This window comes from Syngnathus floridae, chromosome 21 (genome assembly GCF_059516105.1).
Source record: "Syngnathus floridae isolate MCC-2025c chromosome 21, RoL_Sflo_1.0, whole genome shotgun sequence".
In the NCBI taxonomy this organism is placed as follows: Eukaryota; Metazoa; Chordata; class Actinopteri; order Syngnathiformes; family Syngnathidae; genus Syngnathus; species Syngnathus floridae.
In genome coordinates, this window is record NC_142433.1 from 1,165,367 (window position 1) to 1,193,171 (window position 27,805).

General features: G+C 42.9%; 1 protein-coding gene across 10 annotated transcripts in view; it reads left to right on the forward strand.

The window, feature by feature from the left end:
• The window catches only part of csmd3b (CUB and Sushi multiple domains 3b), a 140,966-nt gene that overhangs the window by 71,329 nt on the left and 41,832 nt on the right, over positions 1-27,805 (forward strand). For 9 of the 10 annotated variants that reach the window (XM_088365943.1, XM_088365944.1, XM_088365948.1 and 6 more), the window contains 7 exons: positions 7,139-7,251; positions 11,881-11,958; positions 14,829-14,916; positions 15,006-15,130; positions 19,828-19,949; positions 23,294-23,397; positions 23,515-23,627. In XM_088365943.1, coding sequence (XP_088222069.1) covers positions 7,139-7,251; positions 11,881-11,958; positions 14,829-14,916; positions 15,006-15,130; positions 19,828-19,949; positions 23,294-23,397; positions 23,515-23,627 — 743 coding nt within the window. The remainder of the gene's footprint in view (positions 1-7,138; positions 7,252-11,880; positions 11,959-14,828; positions 14,917-15,005; positions 15,131-19,827; positions 19,950-23,293; positions 23,398-23,514; positions 23,628-27,805) is intronic. The other variant, XM_088365953.1, reaches the window with a different exon arrangement.

A 27,805-nucleotide genomic window follows, 5' to 3' on the forward strand; every position in this document is an offset into this window, starting at 1 on the left:
ACCAGAGCATAATGTACTGTAGGTTATATTGGAACTCCATTTGCTTTATTTTGATGCGCAATAAAATAGATTTGGTCATTTAGCCCCTCAGTGTGTGCAAGTCGACAGGGGCAAAAGTTGTGAGATCAGTTGATGTCCGATTTGATAGCTCGCAGTCTGATTGGGCCTAAAATAAGGAAGGCAGGAGTCTTGGATTAAGGGAGCCGACCGTTAGAGCATTAGCATCTCCCGACCTTGCAGCCAGCAACCACCTTTCAGCCTTATAACAGCCTCAAGCCCGTGTTACTTTCCTCGAGAAGGATAAGTTACGCCACCTATGTGTCAAAGTCCACACCGATCTGGCTGAATGGGCTACGGTGCGCAACTGAAATCTCCCGTGGCATTTATTTTGCAAATATGAACTTTTCAACTCCATTCCAGACGGGGGCTCGGTTGAGATGTGGAATAAACTAACAATGTCTCCCTGGAGACGTCAGCACATCCCGGCCGCTGTTTAGCCTGACTCACTTCTGTCTTTTGAAAAAATCCTGTCAAAACATTTATGTGTGCAAACCAATTTTTGAAAGCTTTTCATAAAGTAAAGGTCTCTACGGCATTCACAGAAGGAGAGAAACGAGCATACTACAATATTTTGGTCAATAGTGGCCCGGGTTCACGGTGTAGACAACATTACAACCCATCACGCCCCCCCTCCTCCACCCCTCAGATCAATTACACACTAATAGCCTGCACTGTGATTAGATCCACATTGGTTACAACCTGGGCTAATCAATACCCTAATTTGCCAAAATCGATGAGCAGTTGGAGGCTATGAAATATTGTTTTGAGTCAACCACTTGACAATACATAAAGGCCATTTTGTGTCATGGAAATCAGGCTGCTGTCTTTGGACTCGGCAACAAGGTTAAATGTGGAATCGTTATTCAAGTAATTGTCAACGATTGCATGGTTTTGGTTAAGAGGCAGTCAGGGAAGACGCCGCCATGTTAGTCAGAGGACCTTGTGCGAAATTCTTGCGTGCACCTCACGCAAACAGCTGTCGCCATCATGTCATGAATCTTTTTTGCGCGACGGCCGTCTTCACACACTACAATTAGTTAATGTTTGTCCTTTGTGTCCCCTGCAAAAACTGCTGAAGCCTCATGTTGACAAAGTGGCTCTGTTGACTCGGCTCTTCCCATTAGCCAGACCGGAATTATTCAAAAAAAAAAAAAGACCCTGAAGACAATTTGACTTAGCAACATGAAATTAGTTCGCTGTGGTTATTGTGTGTAGGGCCACAAAAAAAGTCTCAAGACACCGTCCCTAAAAAGATACACCGAGTCTGCCGTTTTGGTTCGAAGCAGCCGTTTTGAGATTATTATTATTGCTATTTCTACAGAAACTAATCGTAGAGATGATGTCCAACTGCTATCAAATCTTTGACAAAATGAGGTTTTCGAGCTTTGCACGTGTTCACAATAAAAGCAATTCTAAAAGTTAACGAGAAAGCTTTATATTATTATTATATATTTTTTTAAATCAAGTTTGCATGATTTAAATACACAACAACCTTTGCATTGTAGTCGTCACGGGCTTTTCTGGAAAGTAGGTCAGTTTGCCGCTAAGCTTCTTGTTTACTGATTTTCCACCGGCAAATTGCAGGGGGATGAAGGTAGACGTTAAAATGTTCACTTTCTGCCGGCAATTAACATGCAACGCTAATGGCGGCCGCCGCTAATACTGCGAAGCGGTTACGAGAGTTAGGTATTTATCAGACAGCAGCAGTCTTTTGCACACACAAACGGCCTATTTACATCCACGCACTTGATCTGGCAGCCTCCCTCTCACGCTCAACTAATCAGTATGCAGCGAGTGGGTACTCGTGCCTGCGAGAGGAGTATATCAATATGAGCTAAGTGCCTGTAATCCTAGCCTAACATTACGCACACAGACACACACACGCACACACACACAAATGCAAGTGTTGCATTTTGTTGTTGCCCTTGAAAATGTGTTATCTGCCAGGAAGTAGCCTGCTGTTTAGTGATCTTTATGCGCGATCTTCTACCGCACTTGACAGCACATCACCTTACGCCCGATGCTGCTGTCTGGCCACATGTCGGGCTTCTATCATAGATTTTTTTTCAAGATTTCTTATTAGCATCCTTAGAAATGTGCAGAGTCAAGTCGGAGCTGAAGCCAGTGAAATGTCAAGCGTCGAGGAGTCGGATTGATGCGTTAGCGGTAGTTGCTCCTTGCAAATTATTCCATTTGCCATCATGAAACTTTTATTTGGTAACATTGTTCGCTGCCATACAAGTGTAAAGAGAAGTCGACGAGTGTATAAGACTAAAATGACACAAATTAAGAATATGACTTGCCCACATGCTTTTGTTGTTTTTAGTCTCCGACCCCTAAATATGAACTACCCTAACTGCAAAACATATCAATCCATCGGGAATCCATTAGCGGGACTATTGGCCAAATGACTGTAAACAGACTTAGTCTGAGACTATTTTTCCCGGCGGGTTGGAGGCTCCCTGCGACCTTCGCATTTACCAAAGCCACCTTCTGCCATGCCGGCGAGGCAATCGAGGAGACCATTATGTCGTAATGCGCGAGGTGATGCATCGCCGACAAAGAGGTGCTCGCAGACCGACAGAAGGGGCGGGGTGCCCAATTGGGGTCCCCTGAGAGCTAGCTGGAGCTAAAAGGACACAAGAAACTCGTCAAACACAAGAATACCGCAATTAGATTACAAGCGTGTAAGCAATTAAGCGCTAATCCGCCGCCATGCGACTTGAATGTAGCTTCTGTACAGGATTAGCACGTGTGAAATTAGGCACAGAATGGCGGCAAAGGCGACCCATATTCTACTCTGGGTTCTATCTTCAGCTATTAATCTGCCAAACGGTGTAAACATGACGCAAGCGTTGGGAAGGCTTGACATGTTGCCTATAGGCAAACACACTCTTAAATACCCGCTGTGCACAATTGCATTGAAATGGTGCATTGAAATGAATCAGGCTCCGATATGCCTCAAAACAGCTTAATCAAATTTTTCATTGAAAAAATAAAAGGAAAGAATCAAAGTCAGGTGTATAATTAGATTAGTGTATGCTCATTTGATTGTGTGTGCGCGCAAAGAAAGTCACAATTAAAGCACATTAAGAGAAATGAAACAAAATAGGTCACTCCTGCTATGGCGGAACTTTTTGTTCTTCACCAGCATCACTATAGTGACTTGAACATGTTTTTGAAAAGATTGTGCTTGGACGGATGGTTTGAATGGAGATGCAGCAATTTCTAGGCAGAAACAACACAAAGTGACACTCGCAGTTTAATCAATGTACCATTGAACTGTTGTCGTGGTGTTTGGTGAATCTGTCGGGAACCAAAGCAGCCACAGCAGAAATGGCCGCCGCCGTCTTTTTTTCTTCTTTCTACCCCCTGTCGTGGCTTTCAAGTTTCTCCACCCAACCGCAATATACTTTTGAAGCTCTTATTCGTTACTCGAGCTCCTCCAGCATGTCTGTCGATAGTCCACCCTAAAAAAAAAAAACTTAGTCGATATTGGTATTGTGTATATCTGTGGTCTACATCCTAGAGAAATATCTAATCCAAAAAATATATATAAAAGAAGGAAAAAGTGAAATTGCCAGATTGCTCTGCGCCAAAACTGCAATGTGAAGAAATAAAGTGGAAAATTAAATGTCTGCGTATGTACTTGGATGCTTCTTTATAGTGTCCTGCCAAAACCTTTTTAATGGGTCTCTTGCATCCATTTGTGTCTCAGTGGAGTAATTATCTCATTAAAATAGTGATTTAAAAATAAATAATACAACTACTTTATTGACCCCTTGAGAACAAACCTATTTCATACATTTCCAAAGATTTGAATAGAAAAGTATGGAATGGGTCCATCAATAGACCGATATATTTATAGTGTTAAATATGATGCATTGTTGTATACTAACACCAGGTGTTAGCATGTTAACACTATTCATTCTCATTAGAAATTGCACCAGGCGCCGTTCATAAGTATCTGCAAACACTTTGCCAATTCAGATTGATGATTTGCTCCATGCACACGTGCAGGCCAGATGTCAAACACTTTTGCATCTGCAGGTTGGCATGTTTCGAGATGTTAGCATCCCAAATTGATACGTAGGTGGCACCTATTAGCATATTAGCTCTTTGATTGTTTTGTCGCCGTATGAAAGTGCCTTCGCTGGGTTCTGTGTGAAAGGCACATGCTGAGACACCGAGTGAAAGACCACGCAGTTTGGGTGTTTTATCTCCACAATGTGCAAGTTGATACTCATTCGTCGTTTTATGTTCTCATCATCCGCTTTGATATGCGCTCGCGTGCCGTCGTGTTTTATGTCTTTTGTCTTTCACGAGACAATTGGTGGGGGGGATGCATTTAGAGGAGATAAAGAAGGGGGGGGGTCCCGTTGTGAACGCTGATTACCCTCTGCCCACTTGAGATTGATAGCGAGTGACACACGTGTGCACACACACACATCCGTCTGCTGTCTGTGCAAACTGATTGATGACGGTTCCAACCAGACTACGTTCGGCCCGGCGGCATACTTCCACCCAGTGCGTACGCTCGTCGGTGTGCGCGAGCGTGCAAGTGCGTGTAGCAGTTCCCACCTGTCTTAATTAGCCGGGGCTATTAAGACAGATTGCCTGATTAAAAAGCATTCCCCCAACTGTCTAATGGGCGCTCGCACTGTGCAAGCACATGTGCTCGCCATGTTCCATGTCGCTTGGCCAATTGGTGGAGTCAGAGGTGAATTCTTAATGATTGACAGGTAAAACAGTCCAAGAAGTGACACACTTGATAGTTTTCTATTTGTTTTAAACTGCTCAATTAGTTCCATTGCATTGTTTGAGTTCTCCTGTTTGGACAAGAGTTGCCTTACAGTGTGTGGTACATTTTTCTTGTCTTTTATTAATATGCTGGAGTCCACGTTGGAAAGTCGTGTCCAAATGTAGTCCACCCCCGTCTTCGAAAACGTCACATAGCTCGTCTTCTGTGACACCCCTGAAGTGCTTTATCAGCCTTCGCTGTACATTTGGAGAGTGCGTCCGCCGTCGCCAACGCATGCCATGAGCGCAGATTAATGATTTAATAATGCTTTTGTCCTCGTGGCGGAAGTGAAGTCGAGTCCACTTAGAGTCTCCTCATGTTAGGTTTGAGAGCTCCACTGTGGAGAATGTACTTATGAGGATTTATTCAGATTTTATACAGTGAAACAGAAGCAGTCAATAGAAAGCAACATTTCTGATGCTTAGTTGGCCAAGCTTAAATAATGTTACTTGACTTGAATCAGCCTAGCTTGGGGTAACTTCGCCCTCCAGTTCGCCAAGCCTTACACATTTAACTTCAGCGACATCTTCTGCTTCACTATCTTTTGGAATCATATTGTCACTTTGTTTGATTAGCTAAGCTTCAGGTAACCTAATATTTTTACTCTTAGCGTGGCTTCAGGTATTCTAGTTTCAGCTAACTGTGATTGATTAGTTAATTGTGGTTAGTGTTTATTTAATTGGATTTCTTTAGTCAGCTTGGGTTCAAGCTCAGTTCACTTTGCTCAGCTTCAGTTGGCTTTTTGCTTTATTCTGCACACCTTAATTGAGCTCAACTTCAATTACGGTTCACGCTGCAACTTTTTAATCAGCGCACACGATGCTCTATAGATTTATGATTTAATTCTTCTTTTATTATTAGATGGTCTTAGATATGCACACATCTCAGCTTTTAATGATGCACTGCAGGTAATGATGCCACTGCCAAAATGAAGCGACTTATTTGGAATACAGAGTACATTTGTTGGCCACCCGTCACAATTATAACTCAGGATGCGCAACAAGCGGCCGTGTTAATCCATCACAAACGTCCGCGAGTCCCCCCGGGGGAGGCTGGTGGCTTTGTCTGTTGTTTATTATAAATTCACTGCAGTAATATTTTACAGCCGGTGCCTTTAAAAAAAAGACCAATATAAAGTTAACGCGCTAAATAAGCGTGCATACTTATACACGATTAGTTTTAATCTAGTGTGTATTCACAATCATTTAGCGGCATGCGACGCAGTGCTTTTTTTAAACTCGTATTTTAAATATTAACCTCAATGTATTATATTTTCTAGTGTACAACAAGGTGGTCAATTCCATTATTTCTTTGTGGGGAAAAAAGTACTAATTCCTTTAAGATGAATGCCTTGTACAACTCATAGCAGCCTCCATTTTCTAGACTACAAGTAGATGGCTCTAAATGTATTGTATTGTGCAGGGTACCTAGTTATTTATGGGATTGTGATATTAATGCAAAATGAAGGTTAAGCACAGCTCACGAGGAGGCGACCCACTTGACATACTACAAGCTAACATTGTAGAAGCTCTGTGGTGAAAACAAATCACATTTCACTGTGTTGATTCAACTATAAATCATGTATGTTCACTGGCGGAGGAACAGGGAGGGGCGGTGTGTGTGTGGGGGGGGGTCACTGTCCCCCCCAAAGGGCAGATCATTTGGGTATTTTCTGATTTCCTTCCCCCGGATTGGTTGGGTTTCTTTTTTTTGTAGATATGTTGTTGATATATCCTTGCTGCCACCCTTCCCATAAGAAAAAAAAGCAAGCTGGGCCAGTGTCTATATTTGCATTCAGCGTAGGTAGTTGCGAGGGCCGCCGGGCCGCTAACTGTACTAACCACTGTGATATTGGCTAGGTCAAATCCTCCCGCCGCTGGGGAAAGCTGTGCAAGAACTATGAAAACCAATGATCATTTGCTCCTTCATTATGTGCCATTGAGACATTCGGTTCATACTGCGTATAATAATAATAATGACACTAATAATGATGATAATCATCATAATAATTGCTTCATGTCACAGCAGGAAAGCCGCACAATTAGACAGTCAGCGTCTGAATGTACGTACTGTAATCCCGGATTTACCAGATTGCAATCCAATAATCATATCCTGAGTCGTGGTGAAGCAGCATGTGGCTCACTGCATAAGGCTATTCTTGCACACTGTGTTCCGAGCATGTTTTGAGACCCTTTTAAAAGCCGCCGCTGTCGTTCTGTGACTTTTTGGCGTCTTGCTTGGTGTGTTAACGAAATGTGTTTTTGTTGTGTGTTGCAGGTTGTCAGGCAGCAATGTACCGTCACCTGTCATAAGCAACAAAAACTGGCTGCGCTTGCATTTTGTAACTGACAACAACCACCGCTACCGTGGTTTCAGCGCACACTATCAAGGTGAGTGAGCACACACAAAATATTGGATCACCCTGTCACAAATTTGCCAGTACAAGTATTTGTGTAAACATACAAAATCTCGACTCCAATATAAGCCCATTTAATTTTCCAAGTCGTTTCGTTTTTTTTAAAGGTTATTATAAAACAGACAACAAGCGCCCCAGTGGAAACATCGTAAATCTCTCTTTCATATTCACAACCAGCCAACCATCACTGCGTTCGATACGTGCATTATTAATATCTGCGGGTAGCGGCTAGTGGCTAATATGTGACAGATTTATGATCCCCCAGTGAGAATATTCCAAATCTTTTCTGATCTCTTCATTTTTTAGACATTTCAAACCTACGTGTACCCAGATGGTCTCAATGTAAAGTAATTTATTATTATTATGTTTTAATTATGATGATTCCCCAATGAGATGCCCTTATATGGTTGTTATGATCACATATGGCGCCTCACATATCTGTCAGTTTTTAATTAAGTTGATTTAAATCAGCAGTGGTTCGGCTAATGACATAGAACCAAGTGAAAATAAGGGACGGTGATTGATTTTATTTATATCATTTATGTAATTTTTCGTCATTCTTTTAATATTTTCATTTATCAGCGAACCCTGTTGTTCTTGTAGAAATCCTTAACACTAAGGACTAAACGTGAACAAAAACTCATCAAATTTTCCACAAGCCTGGCGAAAATCGGGATATTTTTTTCTCTTTTCCCATTTATGATTCTCCCTCCCGATTGGCTGACTGACAAGCTGACCGCCTCCCCTCAGGGTCGGCCTAATTGATCCTGATTGATTGCCTAATTCCGTTTTAAAAGGTTAATCAGGGTTGTTAATGAAGGGTTGCGGTTGGAAAAAGTTCCTTGATTAATCAGCCGCCGGTTCCTTAACGAGCTAACGAGAGCTGTCAGTCATCCCCACTGCAAAAATATTATGATTATTGATTAGAAGGCTTCATACACTCACATCCACTTTATTACTGCATAAAACAAAATGTCAAACTCTTTTCCGTGTAGATCGTGAACAGCATTTTCTGACTAGCGCTCGTACTTCAACGAAACAAGCGCCATAATTGCAAAAGCAAAATTGCTGATAGGGAACTGGAACCCGACGTGTTTGCTCTTACTTGGAAATGATCTAAATTTCCATTGGCTCGCCCTTTGGACCCTCCGTGTGGGTAGTCAAGGTTAGTTCAGTTAAGCAACACAAAGCAATTCCAATATTTCTTTATTTTCCCCACTGCCCGGAGAGACAATACGAGCAAACGTACTTTGGCAGGCAGGCGTCGCTTTCCTAAGACGAGACCTCCCGGCGAGGCTTTGGCACTGCCAGCGAGATGGTCAGGCGTTCTTTGTGCGACTCTCTGTTTTAGCGTGTGCCTGTTTGTGTTGAGCCACAGGAGGTCAGCCAATTGGCTCGCATATCCATCTAATTGCGCTTCGGCTTTCCAAATAGCGAAGCGGTGAATTAGACAAGAGTGGGGAAACGGTGACATTCAGCCAGGCGTCGCTTGGCTTTGTCTTAATATTTGCCCTGCTGTTGTCAACTAGTGTCTAATGAGCATATGCCGTGATAGATGCTTTGTACAGTGCGTCAAATCATTCACGGCCAAAGACACGTAATTATAAATGGCATTAATTGATGAGAGGACTTTGCACCCCGGTCGCAATAATAATCATATGATAATGCTATTTATGATGTTTGGTTGTCGTGGTGTCGAAATGATGCTTGGCCATTTTTGTTATAATACAGTGCAGATTGGTATGAAGTCTACTACTCAATATTTATAAAATACATCTAAAAATAATAGAATGCTCCATATATTAAATGTGGTTATAAGAGTATGATTGATTTCTATTTTTTCCAGTGGTGAATGAGGTACTAGCCCTTAGGATGGATCATGCAGTGCAGCTTGTACAGCCAGCATTCCATCACTGCACACAAATAAGCAAAGTGAATAATGTGCTCTTAGGCCTTGGCCTTGTCAATTACTATTCCATCTCGAAGGCTTGAATCCCTTTGAATAATAGCCTTCTTTCAGTCAGCCTTAATAATGCGCCGCACAAGGGGGGTCCTTGACACGCATGTCACATTCTACCTAAGGCACCAAGCGTGGAGCAGGTTACATGTGGTGCTTTGATGTCCTTCGGCCTGAGGTGCTCATGTTTCACGCGGGAGAAAGGAAAACATGTCCCACTGGTCATGGGACTACATTGGTGATGTTATTATTATTATTATTATTATTATTATTATTTTTTGTAGACATAGATGTGTATCATACTGTTTCATAAATACAATAATTTTAAATAATATAATGCAATTCATAAATGCACTTTCTAATAATTACACGTATCGGAGAAATTAATTTTCAAATATTTTAATTACGGTATTTAGCCTCCTGATAGTGCTAACATGATAAGAGATGCCCAGGCGGGTCCATTAGTCATTTTGAATAATCAAGGAGACGTCTCGAGTTTTGCAACTCCCCATCTCACCAGTACGATTTCAAAGACCTTTTGAGTTTTGTTTTTTTAATTATTGATGTTTTAAAGCAATAATTGTTGCCTTGCTTGGATATTCGTGAATTAGCATTTGAGGCCTCAGGGCAATTACACAAAGGGAAAAGGAAAAAAAAAAAAGCTATTAAGTGTGGATTAATTTCGGCACAGGTTTGATCTTTTATTCATGTACGGATCACATCCAAGCCAATGCACCATCGACTGTGTATGAAGATGCATTATTCGCAGGCAATGGTGGTGGTGGCTGCGGCTCTTTCTCATTCCCACTGGTAAAAGGAATAAAGGAACATGAATTCCATTAAAGGCGGAATCGCGGCGCACTGCTGGAAGTTGTCAACATGCTCACAAAAATGAATGGCGACACAAATTTTTCAGTTCAGGTTCCCTGGAAATAGGTCAACTTTTGTCATTACTGCTGGTCGGAGTAGGGAGCCGTAGAAACTCGAGGAACAACTCGCCGTATGCGCCAAAATACTGTTTGTTTTGCACACATTTGAGACGTGGACTTGCGAGCATTTTTAAAACTTTATAAAAGCTGCCTTATGCAAATTCAAAGGTAAAAAAAATCTGTAATTTGGTCCCCGTTCAACAACACTAACATCAGTGAAAGTGAAATTTTAACGGTGCCAGCGTAACTAAAAACTTGGCAGAGACTCCGGCAATTTTCTCGTTCTACCTGTAAACTCCCCAGTTTTAAAAATGAGAACTTTAACCTCCTTGAAATCTCCCGTGTCTAAACCGCTTAGGCGGACTTAAAAGACAAGCCACTTCTGCGCGTTCAAAAGCAAACGTGGCGTGCAGTCAGATGCAAAAACATCTGAGAAAAATAAAAACTGGGGTCCTTTGAGGATATCTTGTGTTAAATACAGCATACTTCCCAATTGAAATAAAAAAAATGGCATTTCAACGGAGACTCGTATGTCAATCTAGCACTTCTAGTATGCAAGTTGTAAGTGCCAGGTGCCAACGATGGCGTTTCCTGCCCAAAGGCGCCAGCCACCAATCACGCGCTTTCCTCGGCATGACCTATTCATGAGTTTCTGTGTCTGCGGGGTGTTCCGATCCACTCTTAATGAACAGACGACGGCGCAATCCTTCAACCCGTCGCCATGGCAAGGGCCCACAACGACTATCAGTCACTCAAAAAAAAGAGAATGGCGAGCATTATTCAACAGGGCAGCACAAAATGGCAAGAATGGAGTTTGAGTTCCCATATGTTTTTTTTTTTTTTTCCCCCTTAGTCGTGGCAGATATTAATTGCCATCCTCACGTGGCCGCATTAGAACATACACTAAGCCCAAATGTTGAGTTTAAATGGTCCTTGTTTGTGCGTCTGCCTAAATAAGCTCCTCAGAGAACGTGGTGACCCAATCATAAAAGCTGGGCGTTGTTAAAATGTGACTTTCCTCCAAATAAAAACGTTTCAGCCCTCTGGGTGCCCCCATGCTATTACACTCTTCTAATGTGGTCTATTAATAAATAAAAATCTAACCTAAATTGTCCTTAAGAAGCACCAAGCTAATATTAGACGGCGGAACGGCTTCTTGCCTAACGAAATTTGACGTTTGCTCTAATTCAATCCAGTTTGGGTTTTTTTTTGTTCATTCCTTTGTTTGAAAAGAAGCACTTACTTAGTTGTGTACATCTTGCCCTCTATCTGCCGTGAGATCATCGCCATGGGGATGTTTAACTTTGATGCATATTCACGCAGGTTTTAAGACGCACACTAAACGCGGCCAATGAATTAGCTCGGACGGATACAGATTGAATCGGTTTGCAGACGAATCTAAACGAATATTGTTTCTATTTAGTGGTCAATTCTAATAACTCTATTTATTTTTTCTTACCTGACTTTGGTTATGTGAATGCGGCGGCAGTTACACCCTGACATGAAATTGATGTTTATTTATTTGCCTCTCATTTTCTGCTGAGCTTGCGTTCTTCCCTCTCTCAGCATTGCAAGTGGAGAAGAACTGTCCCCCCCCCCCTCCACCCCCCCTTCCTGGCTTGTCTCTTGCGTTCTTATTATGATTCTTATTCATACCTCTTTATCCAATCTGTTCTGATTTCTTTCTTCTCTCTCTGTCTTTTGTTCTCTTCTGCAGTGAAGCGCTCAGTAGATTTTAAGTCGCGGGGCGTTAAATTGTTCCCTGGCAAAGACTCCGGCGGCAAGTTTTCAATCTGTGAGTTCCCATCTTAATGTCAGTGTGGCTAATGAACTAACATGTGCTGATGGCCTTGCTTCTTCATGTCTCTGTCTTGCTTTTGCCTGCTTTTTGCTTTAAAAAAATAAAATAAACGGCTTTTCAACACTTGAGTGCCTCAGATCAATCCAGCTTATCTGAAGCACAAATATGTTGAAAATCCTTTTGAAGAGTGACTTATTTTGCCTGTTTTGTTTCTTGTATCTGGATTTTGGATGATTGTGTCTCAGTTTAGCATGTCTTCCTCTAATCATGAGCCTGATCAATTTTTGGCTGGCCCATTTAGAACTTTTCACTTCTGCTCCCTTCCTCCCTCCCTCCCTCGGTGCATCATCTTTGTTCCCAGAATGCTACTGACAGGGGCTTCTCCATTTACATTTAAATTCCGAAGCCGAGAATCTTCGCGTAAGTCATCTTGCGCCTTAATCACTCACTTATAAAATCAGGACATATAAATTCATGGAGGTCTTAAATTAGCATGGAGCGCAAATGCAAAGTGGACATTATTTTTAATTATTGGGGCATGCAATATTTTCTTTGTTCTGACTCCTGGATTGAAATAAATCCTGCCCACTGGTCAGGATAATCGTATACGAGGGCAAGATGATCACATTGCGGGCTGCGAATGCTTCACAGGACATTTGACAGTGGTTAGATGGGTTGATTTGATTCCATGTGGAGTAAAAGCCACATGGTTAGCTTTTTTTTTTCTTTCTTTATATAAGTGACTTGCTAGTAATTGAAGCTGTCAGCGATCACGATAATCACATATACTCTAGGGTGCTTTCACACATTTCTTTTTCAACTCCCTCCCTGTACTCTCTCTGTCAGACATGCTCTTTTGAGACATATTTTTTGCATGTAACCATGACGACGCACGCTATTATTTTTTTCCCTTTCACTTCATTGACGCTCATTCTGCGTCCCGCGGACACAGTCGTACGGTCGTGCGCATCGTTCCAGATGCATGAATACGAGCCAGCGCTACAAGAGTGCGCTCGTCGGTGCTTTTTTGCCTAATTGGATTCCGAGTCCCGTCGTGATCTATTTAGGAATCCGATGTTTGCTCAAAGAGCACAATGTTGTCATCAAATAAGAATGAGCAATGCACTTCGAGAAATAAATACGGACGTGCTGTATTTCTGCAAATACTGTCCTGGGGCGGTTATTTACTCAACACCAGGTGGGTGGAAGCAACCATTAGTGGAGATGCATTTATTTGACTCAATCATCTGCTGTTGCAGTTTCTCAAGTGAACTGAAAAGTTAACAAGAGTGACTTTTATGAAGATATGAAACAAAAGTTGGCCAAAGCACCACAACAGTTTGGAATGACTCCATGTCAGTCGACTGGAACGCTAATTATAGCTCCACGCTTGAATTTCTTGAAGTTGCTGCTGTTTTGGTTAGCAACCTTACTGCATCGGCACAAAAGTTATTTCAAATTAGTTTTCGGGAGTTCCCCACCGCTCCCTTGTCTCGAATGTCCCCAATGCCGGTTGAGTGAGTCAAAACAGAGGCCCGTTCATGTTCCTAAGAGGTGGCCTAGTCACACTTCCACAGATGGCACTACCATGATCGCTTCAGATGTTCATTTTCTCCTTTCTGACTAGTTTAGCGACCAAAATGAGTATGCACGCGTGTCGGGCGTAACCCGGCATTTGCCCCCACGTACGTATGCGTAACAGTGGCGCTATAAGTTAGTCCCTCCGGGGTGCGCCGTTCGAATAGTCCAGATGGCCAAATTAGCCGCTCCAGCAAAGCAACAAACTAGCCCGTCGGCAAAACAACACGCGCGCATCCACCGCCACCTGCTGAGTGTACACTGACGCGTTTTTTTTCGCTGGCCACGACACCCCAAACAAAGAAATGCCTGCGTGTAATGCTCATGTCAATTCTGCCATGTTAAGTATTTGGAACGTGGCCGAATTAGTAACATCGTCGCTATGCCAACGCAAATTGCGGCCGATGATTGCAAACCAGCCTGGCAGCTATGACTCCCGACGTATTGTGTTTCTTTGACGAGTAAAAATGAGAATAAAATGGTCGGACCTTCTGTCTTGGAAACTTTTGACAAGTAAAGTCGCTTCCGGGCTTCCCTCCCAAAGCTGCGGGGGACCAGAAGACAAACACATTCATATTGTGAATAATAAGATATAACATCATGAATAATAGAGTTAGTCATTTATCTTTGGTTCAATGGTAACCTATTTTAGTGGATTTATGGCCTCATTAGGTATTATTTTCAACAAGTTATTCAGATGATCTTCAAGTGTGTAAGAAGGCCAACTTTTTTCCTTGCCACCATTTTTAGAGGCTTCCTGAAGGGACAACGTGTGTTACTGTCGCGCAAACACGACACACCATGGGGTTGTTACTTATTCACGCAATGATGATATTCCAAAGATTTAAAGGGGAGAGAAAAAGCAAGTTTTGCACTTTTAATCTCTCATTCCTGCCTTGACGCGGAAATCGTATTCTCCCGGCGGACAATTGTTTTTGTTGAAACTTTAAGGATTTTGTGTTTAAATTTTTAGCGCTAAACTACGTACCTGCTGGTGTACTTTGTTCGGTTACTTTTTGTTTCTGTGTAAGTCGTGCCAGCGCCATCGTAAAGTAGAATTAGGGCTACTCCCACGAGAGGCCAGACCTCAACCGAGTCTGAAAAACTGGGTAGAATTTGAAATTCACTTTTCACATGGTGTCTGCTTTAATCCATGTGGTACGTATATTGGGAGAATGTTTTTCCATTTGTATGTTTCGCCAACTGCTTGTCCGTGCATGAAGTGTATATTTTTAAGCTAGCCGCTTCTGACTCTTGTGTCCCTGCTTGTCCGTGTGTCCTTGTAGTAAATGAAGGCGGTGTGCGCCAGGCGTCAAACTCTTGCCCTGACCCTGGAGAACCTGAAAATGGTAAACGCCATGGCAACGACTTCAGGTATTGTCTGCACTAGCAGTCACACATAGGTCTGTTGTTTTTCCTCCAAACCTTTTCTCCTAACTTGTCCATTTTTCTTTTCCACTTAGCATCAGCAGCCAGGTCCAATTCACCTGCGACGAAGACTATGTCCTCCAAGGCAGCAAAAGCATCAGCTGCCAGCGAGTGGCCGAGGTCTTCGCAGCTTGGAGTGACCACAGGCCCGTCTGCAAAGGTAAAAAAAAAAAGTAATGACACGATTGATGTAGTTTATGGCAATTTGGCATTGACGTTCGGGTCTTGCCTTTCCATCACAACCAAACTGTAAATAGACATTTTGGGCAAAACCTTGTGTGGCCGAAGAGACTCCAGATTTCGACCCGTCCTGTTTTTCCCGGGCTTTCCTGCACTCGCATACAAAAGCCACGCGATGCGAGACGAAGACAGAGGGCATCCGTCACTGTAAATGCCAAAGTCGTTTGTCAACGTTGGCCTTGGGATGGGCTTCAGACTCGGGGGCACGAGACATACCACGAGACGGAAGACAAAATTTATGGGGTGCACGTCCCTTTGTGGGAGAATGAAAGAAATTATTTCATCACTTGACTCGTAATAAATCAGGCGCGTGCCCAAAGAATGAGGTAAGCATAATTGGAGATAAGGAGACAGTTGGATTCTTATTCTTTGGTCAGGGGTTGTTGAACAGGTCTCTTCATAAGTGGCGGTAATACAAGTCGACCTAAATGTTTGGCTATCACGCCCCCCTCGGTTTCGGATTGGCTCCACAACAATCAAGCCCGTTATCAGAGTCATTATTCGAGATATTAGACGTCTCGATTCTGCCTGTTAGGGAATGATCATCACCCAAAGATGAAATAATGAGCATTTAAATGCCTACCATTAAGTCTGGGACGTGACAATTGGTTAAGAGCACTCCCTCCCGGGAAGCCACCAAATTTCAGAATGTTGCGTAACAGTGATTTGTTTGCAATAAAGCAGCGGCATTATGAGCAACTGCACAGCGGGCAACTTTGTTTGACATGACAGAGTGCTCCGTGCCGCTCCGCCGGTTGTTGCTTAGTAACAAGGCCATTATGTTCTCGGCCTCGCCGTGCGATATACACCACGGGAATAATATACTCCGGGTAACGCTTAACCGCATATAATGTTAAGTGGATGTACTCATTCACATTATAATGTGTATCGTGTTTGTCATATTTATGAAGAAGGGGTTCAATGGTGCCACGAAATTCAAGGATTGGTACTTAGCCTGGTTTCCAGGTCAGGTTTGAGTTCCCATTTGGAACATAAAGTTATCCAAGGAACCCTTTACTTTCATATTTGACATTAGAAATCTCGTTTTTAAAAATATGCAGGTGTGATGCTCATAGAGTCTTTGAGATTAGCTAATACATCTAGCAAGCGGGTTTGTCGAGATGATGCCGCCATTGGAAAAATCCGGCAGCCTCGCCAACTGCTCTATTGTAGCGCAAACGCACGTAATTCCTTTTGGCAATTTTAGCCGAGACGAGGCGTGTTGAGCTTAAGTTGGTGCAAACATGACTGCATTTGAAAAAGAAAAAAAATATAGAAAGGGAATTGTGGGCGGATTACGCTGTCAGCGAAGGTAGCATCACGGTGGGCTCCGGTGAATGTAAATGTCGCATCAGCTCTTCTTCTTTGTCACAGAAGAAGCTGAATGGAGCCAAACAGGCATTTTATCTTTAAGTCACTTGTACTGCAAAAAGATTTGTTTTCCTTCACCTTCCTATTACATTTGTTTACCGTATTTTCACGATCAAAATGCACTCAGAGAATCATCTCAACTCACTTTGACCTAGTTCCTGGCTACCAACGTACCAGAATATGGCGGCAAAGCACATTTTTATTGCATGGGCCAGGACACAAAATCAGCATATTAGCGAGTTATCAAACAGGCGATTGAGCGCGACATCGGGAGCACCGTAATGGCAAAAACAATGCAATTAACTCAAAGCCGCAAAGTTCAATAACATCTGAGGATTGACCTTTTCTGTCTGCGGCACCCCGTGTATAAAAGCGCTCAAAAGGAAGCAATCTGTCGGCAAAGCATCCGGCCAGATTTTTATAATACGCTCATCTGTGCTAATAAAGTCAGTGTGCTAAATAAAAGACTAAAAAATGTAAAGCAAAATAAATGGAGATGAATCATAATGATCATTTAGTCGCTGTGAAACTCGGCAGGAATACACAAGGCAGATTGTCCTTCTGTCCACACTGACTATACTTTTTTCAAGACGGACGGACAAACGTAGCAAGAGTCCATGTGGCTTGTTGATGAATGGACAGATGGTGAGGCCAGCGAGCCAGAACGATGCCCGTGTGCATGCGTGCGCGCATTTGTGTTGATTCCATCTCCTTCAATCGCCAACCTGAATGAAGGATGCCTCATTGTCTACGTATGTGTAAAAAAACAAGTGAATCACTGTCTCTTAAGACAAGTTTTTGGTAGGCGCCGAGCCATTTGCAGTCGACGCTCGGGACGCCTTGCCAACTTAATGATGTCATCAATCAGCCGCCAAACCGATTGGTCCATCCCTACTTATGTCGACGGGCTGCTTCAAAGTGCTCGTTTGGGAGTGCCGCTGCCTAACATAAAAATAAAAAAATAAAAAAGCTTTACATATTGGACTTGAAACTTTTCAGCATTTACAGAAAAGGAAAATGTAACATGGCCGACGTACTGTTTAAAAGAAGGATGCCCATGTGACATTAGCCTGGCTGATTGCTTATAGAGTAGATTGCCGACTCCAAAACTGTATCATCATTTAAAACATTACACGTTTTCTGCGGGGGGAAAAAGTCCCAAACACTCACAAGGACACTCTGGTAATTAAAACCCCCGAAGCGTTTTTCCCCCCTTTTCTCTTTTTTTTTATGCGTCCTAAAAATAAAAGATGCCCTCCAAAGCTTTTTATCATGAAGATGAGCCGACCTGCCGGCTTTACCTATCATATCCTTGAAATAAAATCCCCCCGGCCTTAAATAATGCATTCCCATTAATTACACTTTGTTCCACTGGTGTTGAAATTGCCTTCCTCAAAGAACATTTTACAGGTGTTGATTCATGTCCTGTATACTAAATTTAAAAGCTGAGATGGAATGTCACTAAATTTCATGATGGACCCCACATGAAATACTCCTAAAGTGATGGCCCAGAATAATTTGCATGGTGCCGTTGCTGTCACGTTAACGCCGCCGCATATCTATGAAGTCACAGTAGCTGTTTGAATGCACAAGCGAGATGGATACGGTCCAATAAATCCATTTTGCTTCAGTTGTTTCACGACACGATAAATCGATTGCGTGCAATCGAGCGCATTTAGAATGATGATGATCATCTGGGCCAACGAGCCTAACAGAACTTGATTCCTAATCAGTTCTGTTACCAGTTTATATCTCCGAAGTATGTTTGGTGTCCTTGGTGTGAGATGTTGTGGTTCCAAGACCACCCAGTAACCTTGAAGGTCGGAACTCCTGGAGAATGTCTTTTGTGCTAGCATGAAGAACTAAAGAAAAAAGAATTGTGGATTCCTGCGTTAATAGACTAAGATGAAGACTAGTCATGAAAGAGAGTTAATTCTTTTTATGCTGTTGCTATGGCAACACAGTGCCCCAATCGCCTTATTGCATGCCAATGTTGTGACCATCCATTCAGGCCGCCCTGATTGAGCTGTCAAAGTGTACACATGCATACTTTGTCACATGCAGATGTGTGCGCACACACACACACACACACACACACATTACATGCGGGTATGGGTGTATAGATTGCGGCGAGCCAAACACGAGAAGGTCGAGAGAAGATGCATTGCGTTTGAGCAGAACAATCAGTCAAGGGTTAGTTGTGGAGAAGCTGAGGGTCACCACGACACACCGGGGGGCTATAGATCGTCTTAAAGGGTCTCTTACTTGTTCCATGGAACACTTCATGGACACGCATTCTTTGAAAAAACACCCTGTGGGATGATTTAGTGCAGCGGTCCATTTTTCAGCTGTCAAAAATTTGCAGGCAACCAAACCCTTAGGTTGTGTTCAAATAGTAATGTACTCTATCCAACAAATATATATATATTTTTAAATGTATATCTTTGCATATTGTTTATTTTTATTCAACACATTTTATGTATTCAAAATTGATTTAAGATGAATGAATATTCTCAGGCGCTGCCCAACTTGCCCAAAATTCCCCACCGCCACTGGTTGCCTTCTTCTCTCGTGTGGTCCAAACGTAAGATGTTTTAAATGAAAGAATTGTTTTGTTTTGCTGTTACCGAGCCATGTAAAGAGAATCATTTAACCACAATATATTTATGCAAGGCCTCCATTGAGAATTTCAGATTAGCATTGGCAAAGATGTCCTGTTTTTTTGTGTGTGCGGTGCGCCTGTTTCACTAGCCGTGCGCCGTGCGAACAAACTAATTAAGGAACAAACGTCGCTTCAAACCAAGCAGAAAATTACCTCCCGACTCGACCCGGGACGAACCAAGGACGGCGTGAGCTGCGCTTCTTGATGGTCACACTATACGCCACCGAAATGAGACTTTATTTGGTGTGTTAACGACTAGTGTGCATTATTTTCAGACGGGCTTATTATGTCATCTGGCTGTAAATTAAAACGTGGAAGTTGTCGTGTCCTAACCGTGAATTGTAACGTGAATTCAACCATTCATTTGTTTTATTTTACCCTTGCGTGAGATTGAGTTGATGCGCATTCAGTCAATAGCACCATTCCGGCTAATCCTGTGCTTTTCCGCAGCCGATCGTCTCCAATTAAGTGTGAGAGATGTCGGTGACCTTATGGATATCTTTTACCTGACCCCTCCGTTTGTGTACTCTGCAATGTTCAGTCAGATAAAAGTTTGAGAATCTCTTTTTGTTGTGGTCTGACAGTCAAGACGTGCGGCAGTAACCTTCAGGGACCCTCGGGGACCTTCACCTCGCCCAACTTCCCCATTCAGTACGAGAGCAACGCCCAGTGCGTTTGGATCATCACGGCATCCAATCCCAATAAAGTAAGTTGCTCTTCATTGACTTGGAATATCTCTAGTCCGAGGTTTTACGATGTCATGCAATCTTTGAGGAATTAATGGTGGTCTTATTTGAAATTATTTAATTATACATTGAGGTTCACTGGTACAGAAACTTGTCTGTCCAAGTTAGCATCCACTCTAACTTTAATGCACATTACAAGCATGTACACGCTTAGTTCACTGACATGCTTTAAATCATTGAAAATGCTACTCGATAATAATTGACGAGGATTATGCACTTATCGTAGACATGGAGTGCGGCTCTGCGATTCGTCAGCCTCACGTAGCCGCCTGGATGAAAGAAAGCCGATTGGTCAGTTTGATGTCCCGAGAGGAAGGTCGATTGCTATTTGCGGAGTGTGCGTGGATACATTTACTTTTATTTTGTCTCACCTTAGCTTTTGGGTCTTATTTGATTGCATCTGAATTCGATTTGCTAATGTAGTTTATCAAGAAAAATGGTGGTAATGTTGTCAGTCGAGGGAAAAAATAGCAGCCGTTAACTTGACGACTAATAGTTTCATCACGAGCTGTCATTGCAGTTCCGTGCGTGAACGACAATAAAAATGGCCATGTTTTAATACAATCCCCGAAGCAGCCGGCGATAAGGAATGACGCGTGAGTGACAAATCCTTTAATTTCACTCCTAATATCCTTGGGTTTTCATTTATTTTTTACATCCTGGCAGGTTTTTTTTTCCCGTTTTTTTTCTCGTATTCATATTAGACTCGTGTGATTTGCCACGTGAATTAAAGATTCATCGTTTCAAAACGTGATATGTAAATGTTCCATATTGCTCATGGATTTTGTGTCAGCGCCATCAGTCATCGTTTTCCCGCCGGGGGTTGAATTCGAAGAAGATTCCGCAAAGGTTTTAACGCCAAAGTAGAGCATCAATCAATCTGGTGGGTGGGGTACTTATCCGACGTGTTTAAAGTTCTGAAAGTTCAGAAACAATCCCCTAACTTTTAAGTCACCTGAATCCTGTCTGTACTTTTTAACCATGTGACTAAATTATGCAATCCAATTAGAATGTGTTTTACAATTTGATGTGTATATAATCCTTTTGGTGATTAATGCCTATGTATAATATTTTTAGTTGAATGATTTTATATTTTTTTGACAGCCTTGTGTCGATTTAGTATTAGTCCTAATAATATATTCATCATATCAATGTCATTATTTGGCATGATGTGATCTAATTTGAATTTAGATTCATTTTTTTTTATATTATATAAAGCGAAAATGACCTCGGCCAATTATCCGAAAGATACATTCCGGTGGCAAACGTACAGATTTCAACATGTTTTAATCCAAGCGGAGCAAGTTTAATAGCTGGGAGCGTATTTGCAATGACTTGCTCTTAATGAGCAAGCACACTGATGGGTGAAGGAGGAGCAGCTTGTGGAGGATATTGGATCTCGTGAGAAGGAAATAAAAAATGAACACCAGCATCATCCAAAGACGACGGCAGAAGAAGAGAAAGGTGGCCGTGACCCGCACCGGGCTTGGAAATTGTCCCTTCTGAATTCTCCTCACTTTCTTCATTAAGGAGCCCGAAAGGATCAAATTACTAAGAGAGGAAGTGTCGGGTGTTCCACTCATGCGTCCATCTGCGAGGATGAGGAGCGGCAGGTTTTCTTCACGCCGAGCCGTTCTCTCTGGTTTCTTTCCGTGGCCGCTTTCTCTCTCCCCTCGGCCGGGGTTAAGTGTTAATGGCCTTCTATGGCTCTCTGACGTTATTGCTTCATTTAGTTTGAGCGGAATGAGCCTTTAGAGCCAATTCATTCCCCCTCTTCTCATTTAACCTTGGGGATGGCGGCGCAGTAAGGCCGTTAGCAATGGCGCCTCCTTCCTCTTCGTTCTTCTTCATCCTCCCCCCTTCTCATTTGTTCTATTTCATTGGCTCCCTTCGCGTTCCCTCATCTGCCCCCGCCGGCCGCCGCTGTCGGAACGCGGCGAGGCTCGACCACGCGGCCGCCGTGTTGAATATTCACTTAATGGCACCGGTGCTCACAGTTTTCTACTCAGATGGCCATAGTAGATTCAACCAAAAGTTACTAACTAACTTTTTGATTGTCAATTGGACTGCGGTACTCCAACGATAATAATCGACTTGGCATAATCTCCGCCTAACCGCTTTGCATCACTTCCTCTACCCTCACTTGTTTGTTTAAAAAATGTTTTACCGCCACAACCAAAGGTGGCGCTTCATCATGCAGAAATTCAATTCTGCCGGCTCATTGGCCAGCAACCGTCGTCGGACTGGCGAGAAGCGCCAGCGGACCGTCGAGGACGGTGAAAGGAAAGACGAATGCTCGCATGGCCTCCGGCCGATTAGAGGCGAGCAGAAATATGTACAAGCGCGCTACACCGAAAAGAATTCGTTACGTGTGCCTTAAAAGTCGAAGCTACAGCTTTCACTTTTATTTTTGTCTTTTCAGAGTCAACCTTAGTAGTTTGATCATGCTTTTCGACGTCATCTCCACGAGAAAGAGGCTCGAGATGCAGCCATTTGTCTCCATACTAATTGCTGCTGAAGCTATGTTAGAAAAAAAAACAGCCCACTGATTGGTGAAAAGACAATCATTACCATTAAGAAGGCAAATTTGCAAACGCTAAAGCTGCAGCGTGTGTTGTCATTGAGGTCACGTCAATATTTCGACTCTTTTAACGGCAGATTGAAGCCAGCGAGATGCTTGTGAAGTCCACGAGCGGGATATTGAATCTGGAAATCTGGAAAAATTCCCCTCCAGCAAGAGAGCGAAAGGAGAGAGAGACAGAGCCAGAGAGATAGAACGAGGGAGCAAGCGAGCTTTCAATCTCTCCCCGAGGGTGAACTCAAGTTTGAAATATTCTTACGCAGTTCTCGGCGAGCATCAAAGATGTGCTCATTATTATACACCCCCCCTTTCCTCCCGCCTCCCTTTCTTCCCCCTAGTGACCATCATCTTTCTCCTTCTCGGGTTTCCTGTTCTTGTCTCTCTATGGTCTCACATGAAACAGAAAGTGTTGGTTGAATAATTCCCGATCAGAGTCTTGCTAGATTTGTGCTTCTCTTCACCTTGATACATTTGTGAACTCTTTGGAACAGTAAAATTCCCGAGAGATCTTGGGCCTTTTTTTTTTTATTCAGTGATATGAGCGTGTGCTTTATTTTGTGTAGGTATAATGCCAAATGATTTTTTTTTTTCAACCGTGGTTATGGGGTGGCACGGTGTGCTCGTGGGTATCATGTCTGCCTCGGAGTTGAGAGATGCAAGGTTGGATTCCCGTTCTTCTCCGACCTTCCTGTTTGTAATTTGCATTTTTCCTATATGCCGCAGGTGATCCAGATTAACTTTGAGGAGTTTGACTTGGAGATCGCTTACGACACGCTGACCATCGGAGACGGCGGGGAGGTGGGGGATCCGACCACCATCCTTCAGGTGTAAGTAGCATCGCTTCATTTCCCGCTCGGGGGAACGCCATTACCAGCGGCGATGATGACTGTGTTGGAAATGAGCCTTTCATTCGCAATTAGACTAAAATGTCACGTCTTTGGCAGTCTGTCGGGCAGCTTCGTCCCCGACCTGATCGTTAGCATGACCCACCAGATGTGGCTCCACTTGCAGTCGGACGAGAGCGTCGGCTCCATCGGCTTTAAGATCAACTACAAAGGTGCGTGCCTGCGTGCTCGCCATCAAAATGTACACAAAAGATAATCAAACAAATGCGCATGTTCTCAAGTGCGTAACCTCTTGAATGTACATGTCAGTGAGTGAAGAGCTTGCGAAGTACAATTCCTCACGGGTAAAAGCCCACAGCGGTATGCATCCTCACGTTTTCATTTTGCCTCATATGGTGTTGTTTTCCAGCAAATAACTTGCCCCTATTTCCTTTGATGTTTCATTCTTTTGTTTTATTCTTGCTTCTCGGTCTCTCTCGGTCACTCCCTCCGTCTGATTCGCTCGCGTTTCTTCCTCCCCATGTTTCCATTCATCTATTATTAATGCCAAGTTCACCCACCTGGTAACACTTGGTCTCTGCTGCCAGCTGCAATGCATACACACACACACACACACACACACACGCACGCACACACACTCCCCGCTATAGATTTGAGGCAGCACTGCAACATTATTGACATCACATTTGCATTAAAGATTCAGTGAGTTTGTGCCCGCAATATGAATACACCAATTCGGGCTGCACGATCCAAACATGGCTCCATTCCACCGCTGAGATTTTTTTCTCCTCTGCACCCGAGCACATGTATAAATTTGCATTTCAGAATTTCAGCAGTCCGAATAGCATAAAAAGTCCAAGTGTTGTCAAATAAAGCCATCAAATATTATATTTGGCTTGAGGTAGTATCCCTCTTTGAATTGGTTAATATGTAATATCTTGAACAGATAAAAAGTATTACTGCACCGTAATTCTCGGGGATGTTCCCCTATTTTCCCGAGTCTTAATTCCGTCTCATCTGAGATTTTATTTTACGTTTTTCATCTGCTGTTTTATGGCTTTTAATATGATTTTTTTTTTTTATTAGCACCAGAAATGTCCAGTGGTTTTTTTAACAGGGTATGGTGACGGTCCTCGTGCAGGCTGAGCTTTCTTTCTATTTTTTTTTTTTTTTGTGGTTTAACAATACGGCTCGCTCATAGAGAGACTTTGAGGAATAGGCAGTTCACAAAAGTTTCTCTGATTGCGTTTAATGTGTGGGCAGGTTCTCTATAGACTCAAGCATGTAACTCCACAAGCTCTCTTGAAGGAAAAATTTGGGAGCTTAACGTTATTGCTGACTCGTCCAAACGAACAAGAATGATGCCCCGTCGTATCGTTTTAATAACAAGGAGGATCAGTCTGTGAGAGACCAACAGGATCTAATTTAATTTGGCACTTGGCGTGTAATTTGGAGGACAACAAATCTTTTATGAGCATTGCTGAGCTCATTAAGAGACGCTTGTCACCTGTAAAATACAGACGAGGAAAAGAAAAAAGTTGCTCGTTAATGCTTTTGGGTCCTTCAGCCCCCCCCCCCCCCCCACACACACACACACAAAAGTGCCATAGCGTAGGTCGCTAATTATGAGTATCTTAAAAAGCACTCTTGGTGGATAGCGAGAAACCATGAAATATGACTTTATAAAATATTCAGTCATGGCATGCCTATAAATTTGACTAAGTTTACAGTCGATAAGGCTCCCATTGGGCATCTGCGTTTGTGCTGTCGAGGTAACACGCGAAGGACGAACCAGCTTACTTCATCACAAAACCGTCAACGGGATATATATATTTTTTTTTGCTCATGAATTATTGACCTGTGCTGATAAACTAACAGGAAGCAACCGCGTTCCTGCTGGTGCGTACAACATGGACATTCATTTCTATTTCCCTTCTCTCTGACAATGATCTCGTGTTGTATTTCTGGCTCGTGAGTGATTTTTGCTTGCGTTGTCGCCATTTTGCTTCTAACATTAGTCAGAAAGCAGAACAGTTTGAAGTACAGCTGCCAAGGTCAAAATGATCTCTGCTCTCACATCTTTGCAAAAATGACTCTCATCTGTAAAATAGACTGTCAAATTGTAGGGCAGTTGTTTTAAAGGCGTCAAGGAAGTGAGTGTCTGGTGTTCCAACTTGACAACTTTGTCCAGATGTCGTCGTGCTTTCTTTACGGCTTTGATACTATCAAAGCTGATTCTACTGAATCCTGCAAAATAGCCGCATTGTAAGCTCCACCAAAATGCCGTAGCGAACCCTGTAAAGACAACTGAGTGCACATAATTATATCTCAATAACACCCGACGCCGGGGCAATGAATGGGTGTTAAATGTAAGCGCTGTGTCTGTCTGTTCCCCAATTACACAGCTGTTATCTCACTTTCCTTGAGGCTCTGATATGACCTCAAAAGCTGGAAACGTTCGCATACTATAAAGTAGTGGCACAAGTGAGTGCTGGCTGTTAACCTTCATCATTTACCAATGTTTTTAGTTATATATCATTAATAATTAAAGAAATTCCTGTTTGGTGCTGTTCATACAGAACTGTGTCGATATATCGCTGCTTTTCACAAGCCATTTAAAAGGGGTGATTTCCTACAACCCCTTTATTTATTTATTTATTTATCTTTTACCTAATCCCTTAATGCATCCTGGTCTTTGTTTGGAGCATGTAAAATCCCAGAAAGGGGACTTTATTGCACGGAGTAAAAGCTCAGAGCACGCTTCTTGCGCCATGCTTTTAGCATTCTAGCAGCCAGATCAATTTTACAATGGTCACAAAAGCAACCTGTCCATTTGTTTCTTTCTCCCCAAATCTCATTATCCTCCCAAAATCTATTACCCTTCCCTCTTGGATCTGTAAGTGTCATCGCATGGCGTATTCGCGTGAACAATTCGGCCCTGGCGTGATGGAATATTTATACGAGTGGCGAGAGGAGAGCGGCCGGTGCACTCCCCTGACACGTTGTTGGGGGAAAAAAATGCGCCTACTGTACATGTGCGTCGTAAAGACGCCTTGTTCCACACGCCGCATACACACAACGGCTGTCGTACTGTAGAATTATTCCTACAAAAGTCATTTGTTCTCCGGTCTTGTGCGTCGGGCGCAGTGATTGGTGGAGTCGGCGCCTCTCATAAAGACGGTGTCATGACGGAAATTAATGCAATATATCACAAAGCACACAAACACACACACAGAAGTGTACGTACAGCAAAAAAGGCAACCTCCCCCCTCCCTTCCGGTAAATAAGAGTGAAAGCGGGCAAAAAGAACCAAAGGGCCAAATAGATTCCCCACAAATGCCATTCGGCAACTTTTTAAAAAAAGACTTATGGCGACACGGTGGCATTTCACGCCGACTCAAACGGGGAGCCGTCTAACCTTATCGCCAGACGGCCCACGGTAATTCCTTTGAAACGCTGCGCGGGAAGTGATGGATTCGAACCCGGAGTCGTTTGTCTGATGCAGCAAACGCAGACGGCGTTCTTTCCGCGCCGGGAGAGCGGCGCAATTTAATGTGACGGCCTTTATACGTCTGCCTCGCAGTTGAGAGGATTCAGGGTTGAGTCCCACGTTGTAAAAACATTTGACTAATGAGGACGTCAGTAAAAAAAAATAGATGAATTGTGGTTTTATAGTTAGGTCCAAACTACGGCCCATTTGCTTCTTGTAGACTTTCACAGTGTACAATTTGATTTGTGCTGCTAACTAGCATTATAAATTCACCCCTTATACATCAGTTGGAGGGTTAACAAGAAAATGACTCAAATCTGGCCGGGTTTTATGGAGCCCATATCCTCCTCTTTATTGGATTCAGCATTGACTTTGCTCTATGTTGCCTGAGGCAACAACATTGCAATATTTTTTTTCCGCTGCCATTTTTCTCTCGATCCTCAATAATGTCTACATTCCGATGTTTTTTCTTTCCTTTCTGTTTTTGGGTGTTACATTTCTCTGGGTGGCTGCTTGTGCAAAAGGTGACCAACGGTGAGTCACAATCTAAGCGCCACATCTTAACGAACGTGAGGTGTGCCACCTCGTTAAAAATAGAAAACGATGAGGCGCAGGCTTCTTTATGTTATCGTTTTTTTTAAAGCAGGTCTCCTGTGAGGAGCAAAATCCACAAACGCCTCAGCCCATCTCTTCTCCCCATTGGTTTGTGTATGTGTGTCCCACAGCCATGTCCCAAAAGATTTTTAAAGGATGTATTTCCTGTTCCAATTTAAAACAGTTTCCAGGTATTTTTGTCAAAAAAAGCCCAGAGGATGAAGAATTATAGCACATCGTTTCATCCAACTCCAGTGATCCCCTGCTCATCGAGGGAGTTAGGAATATCCATTATCTAAAGAGACC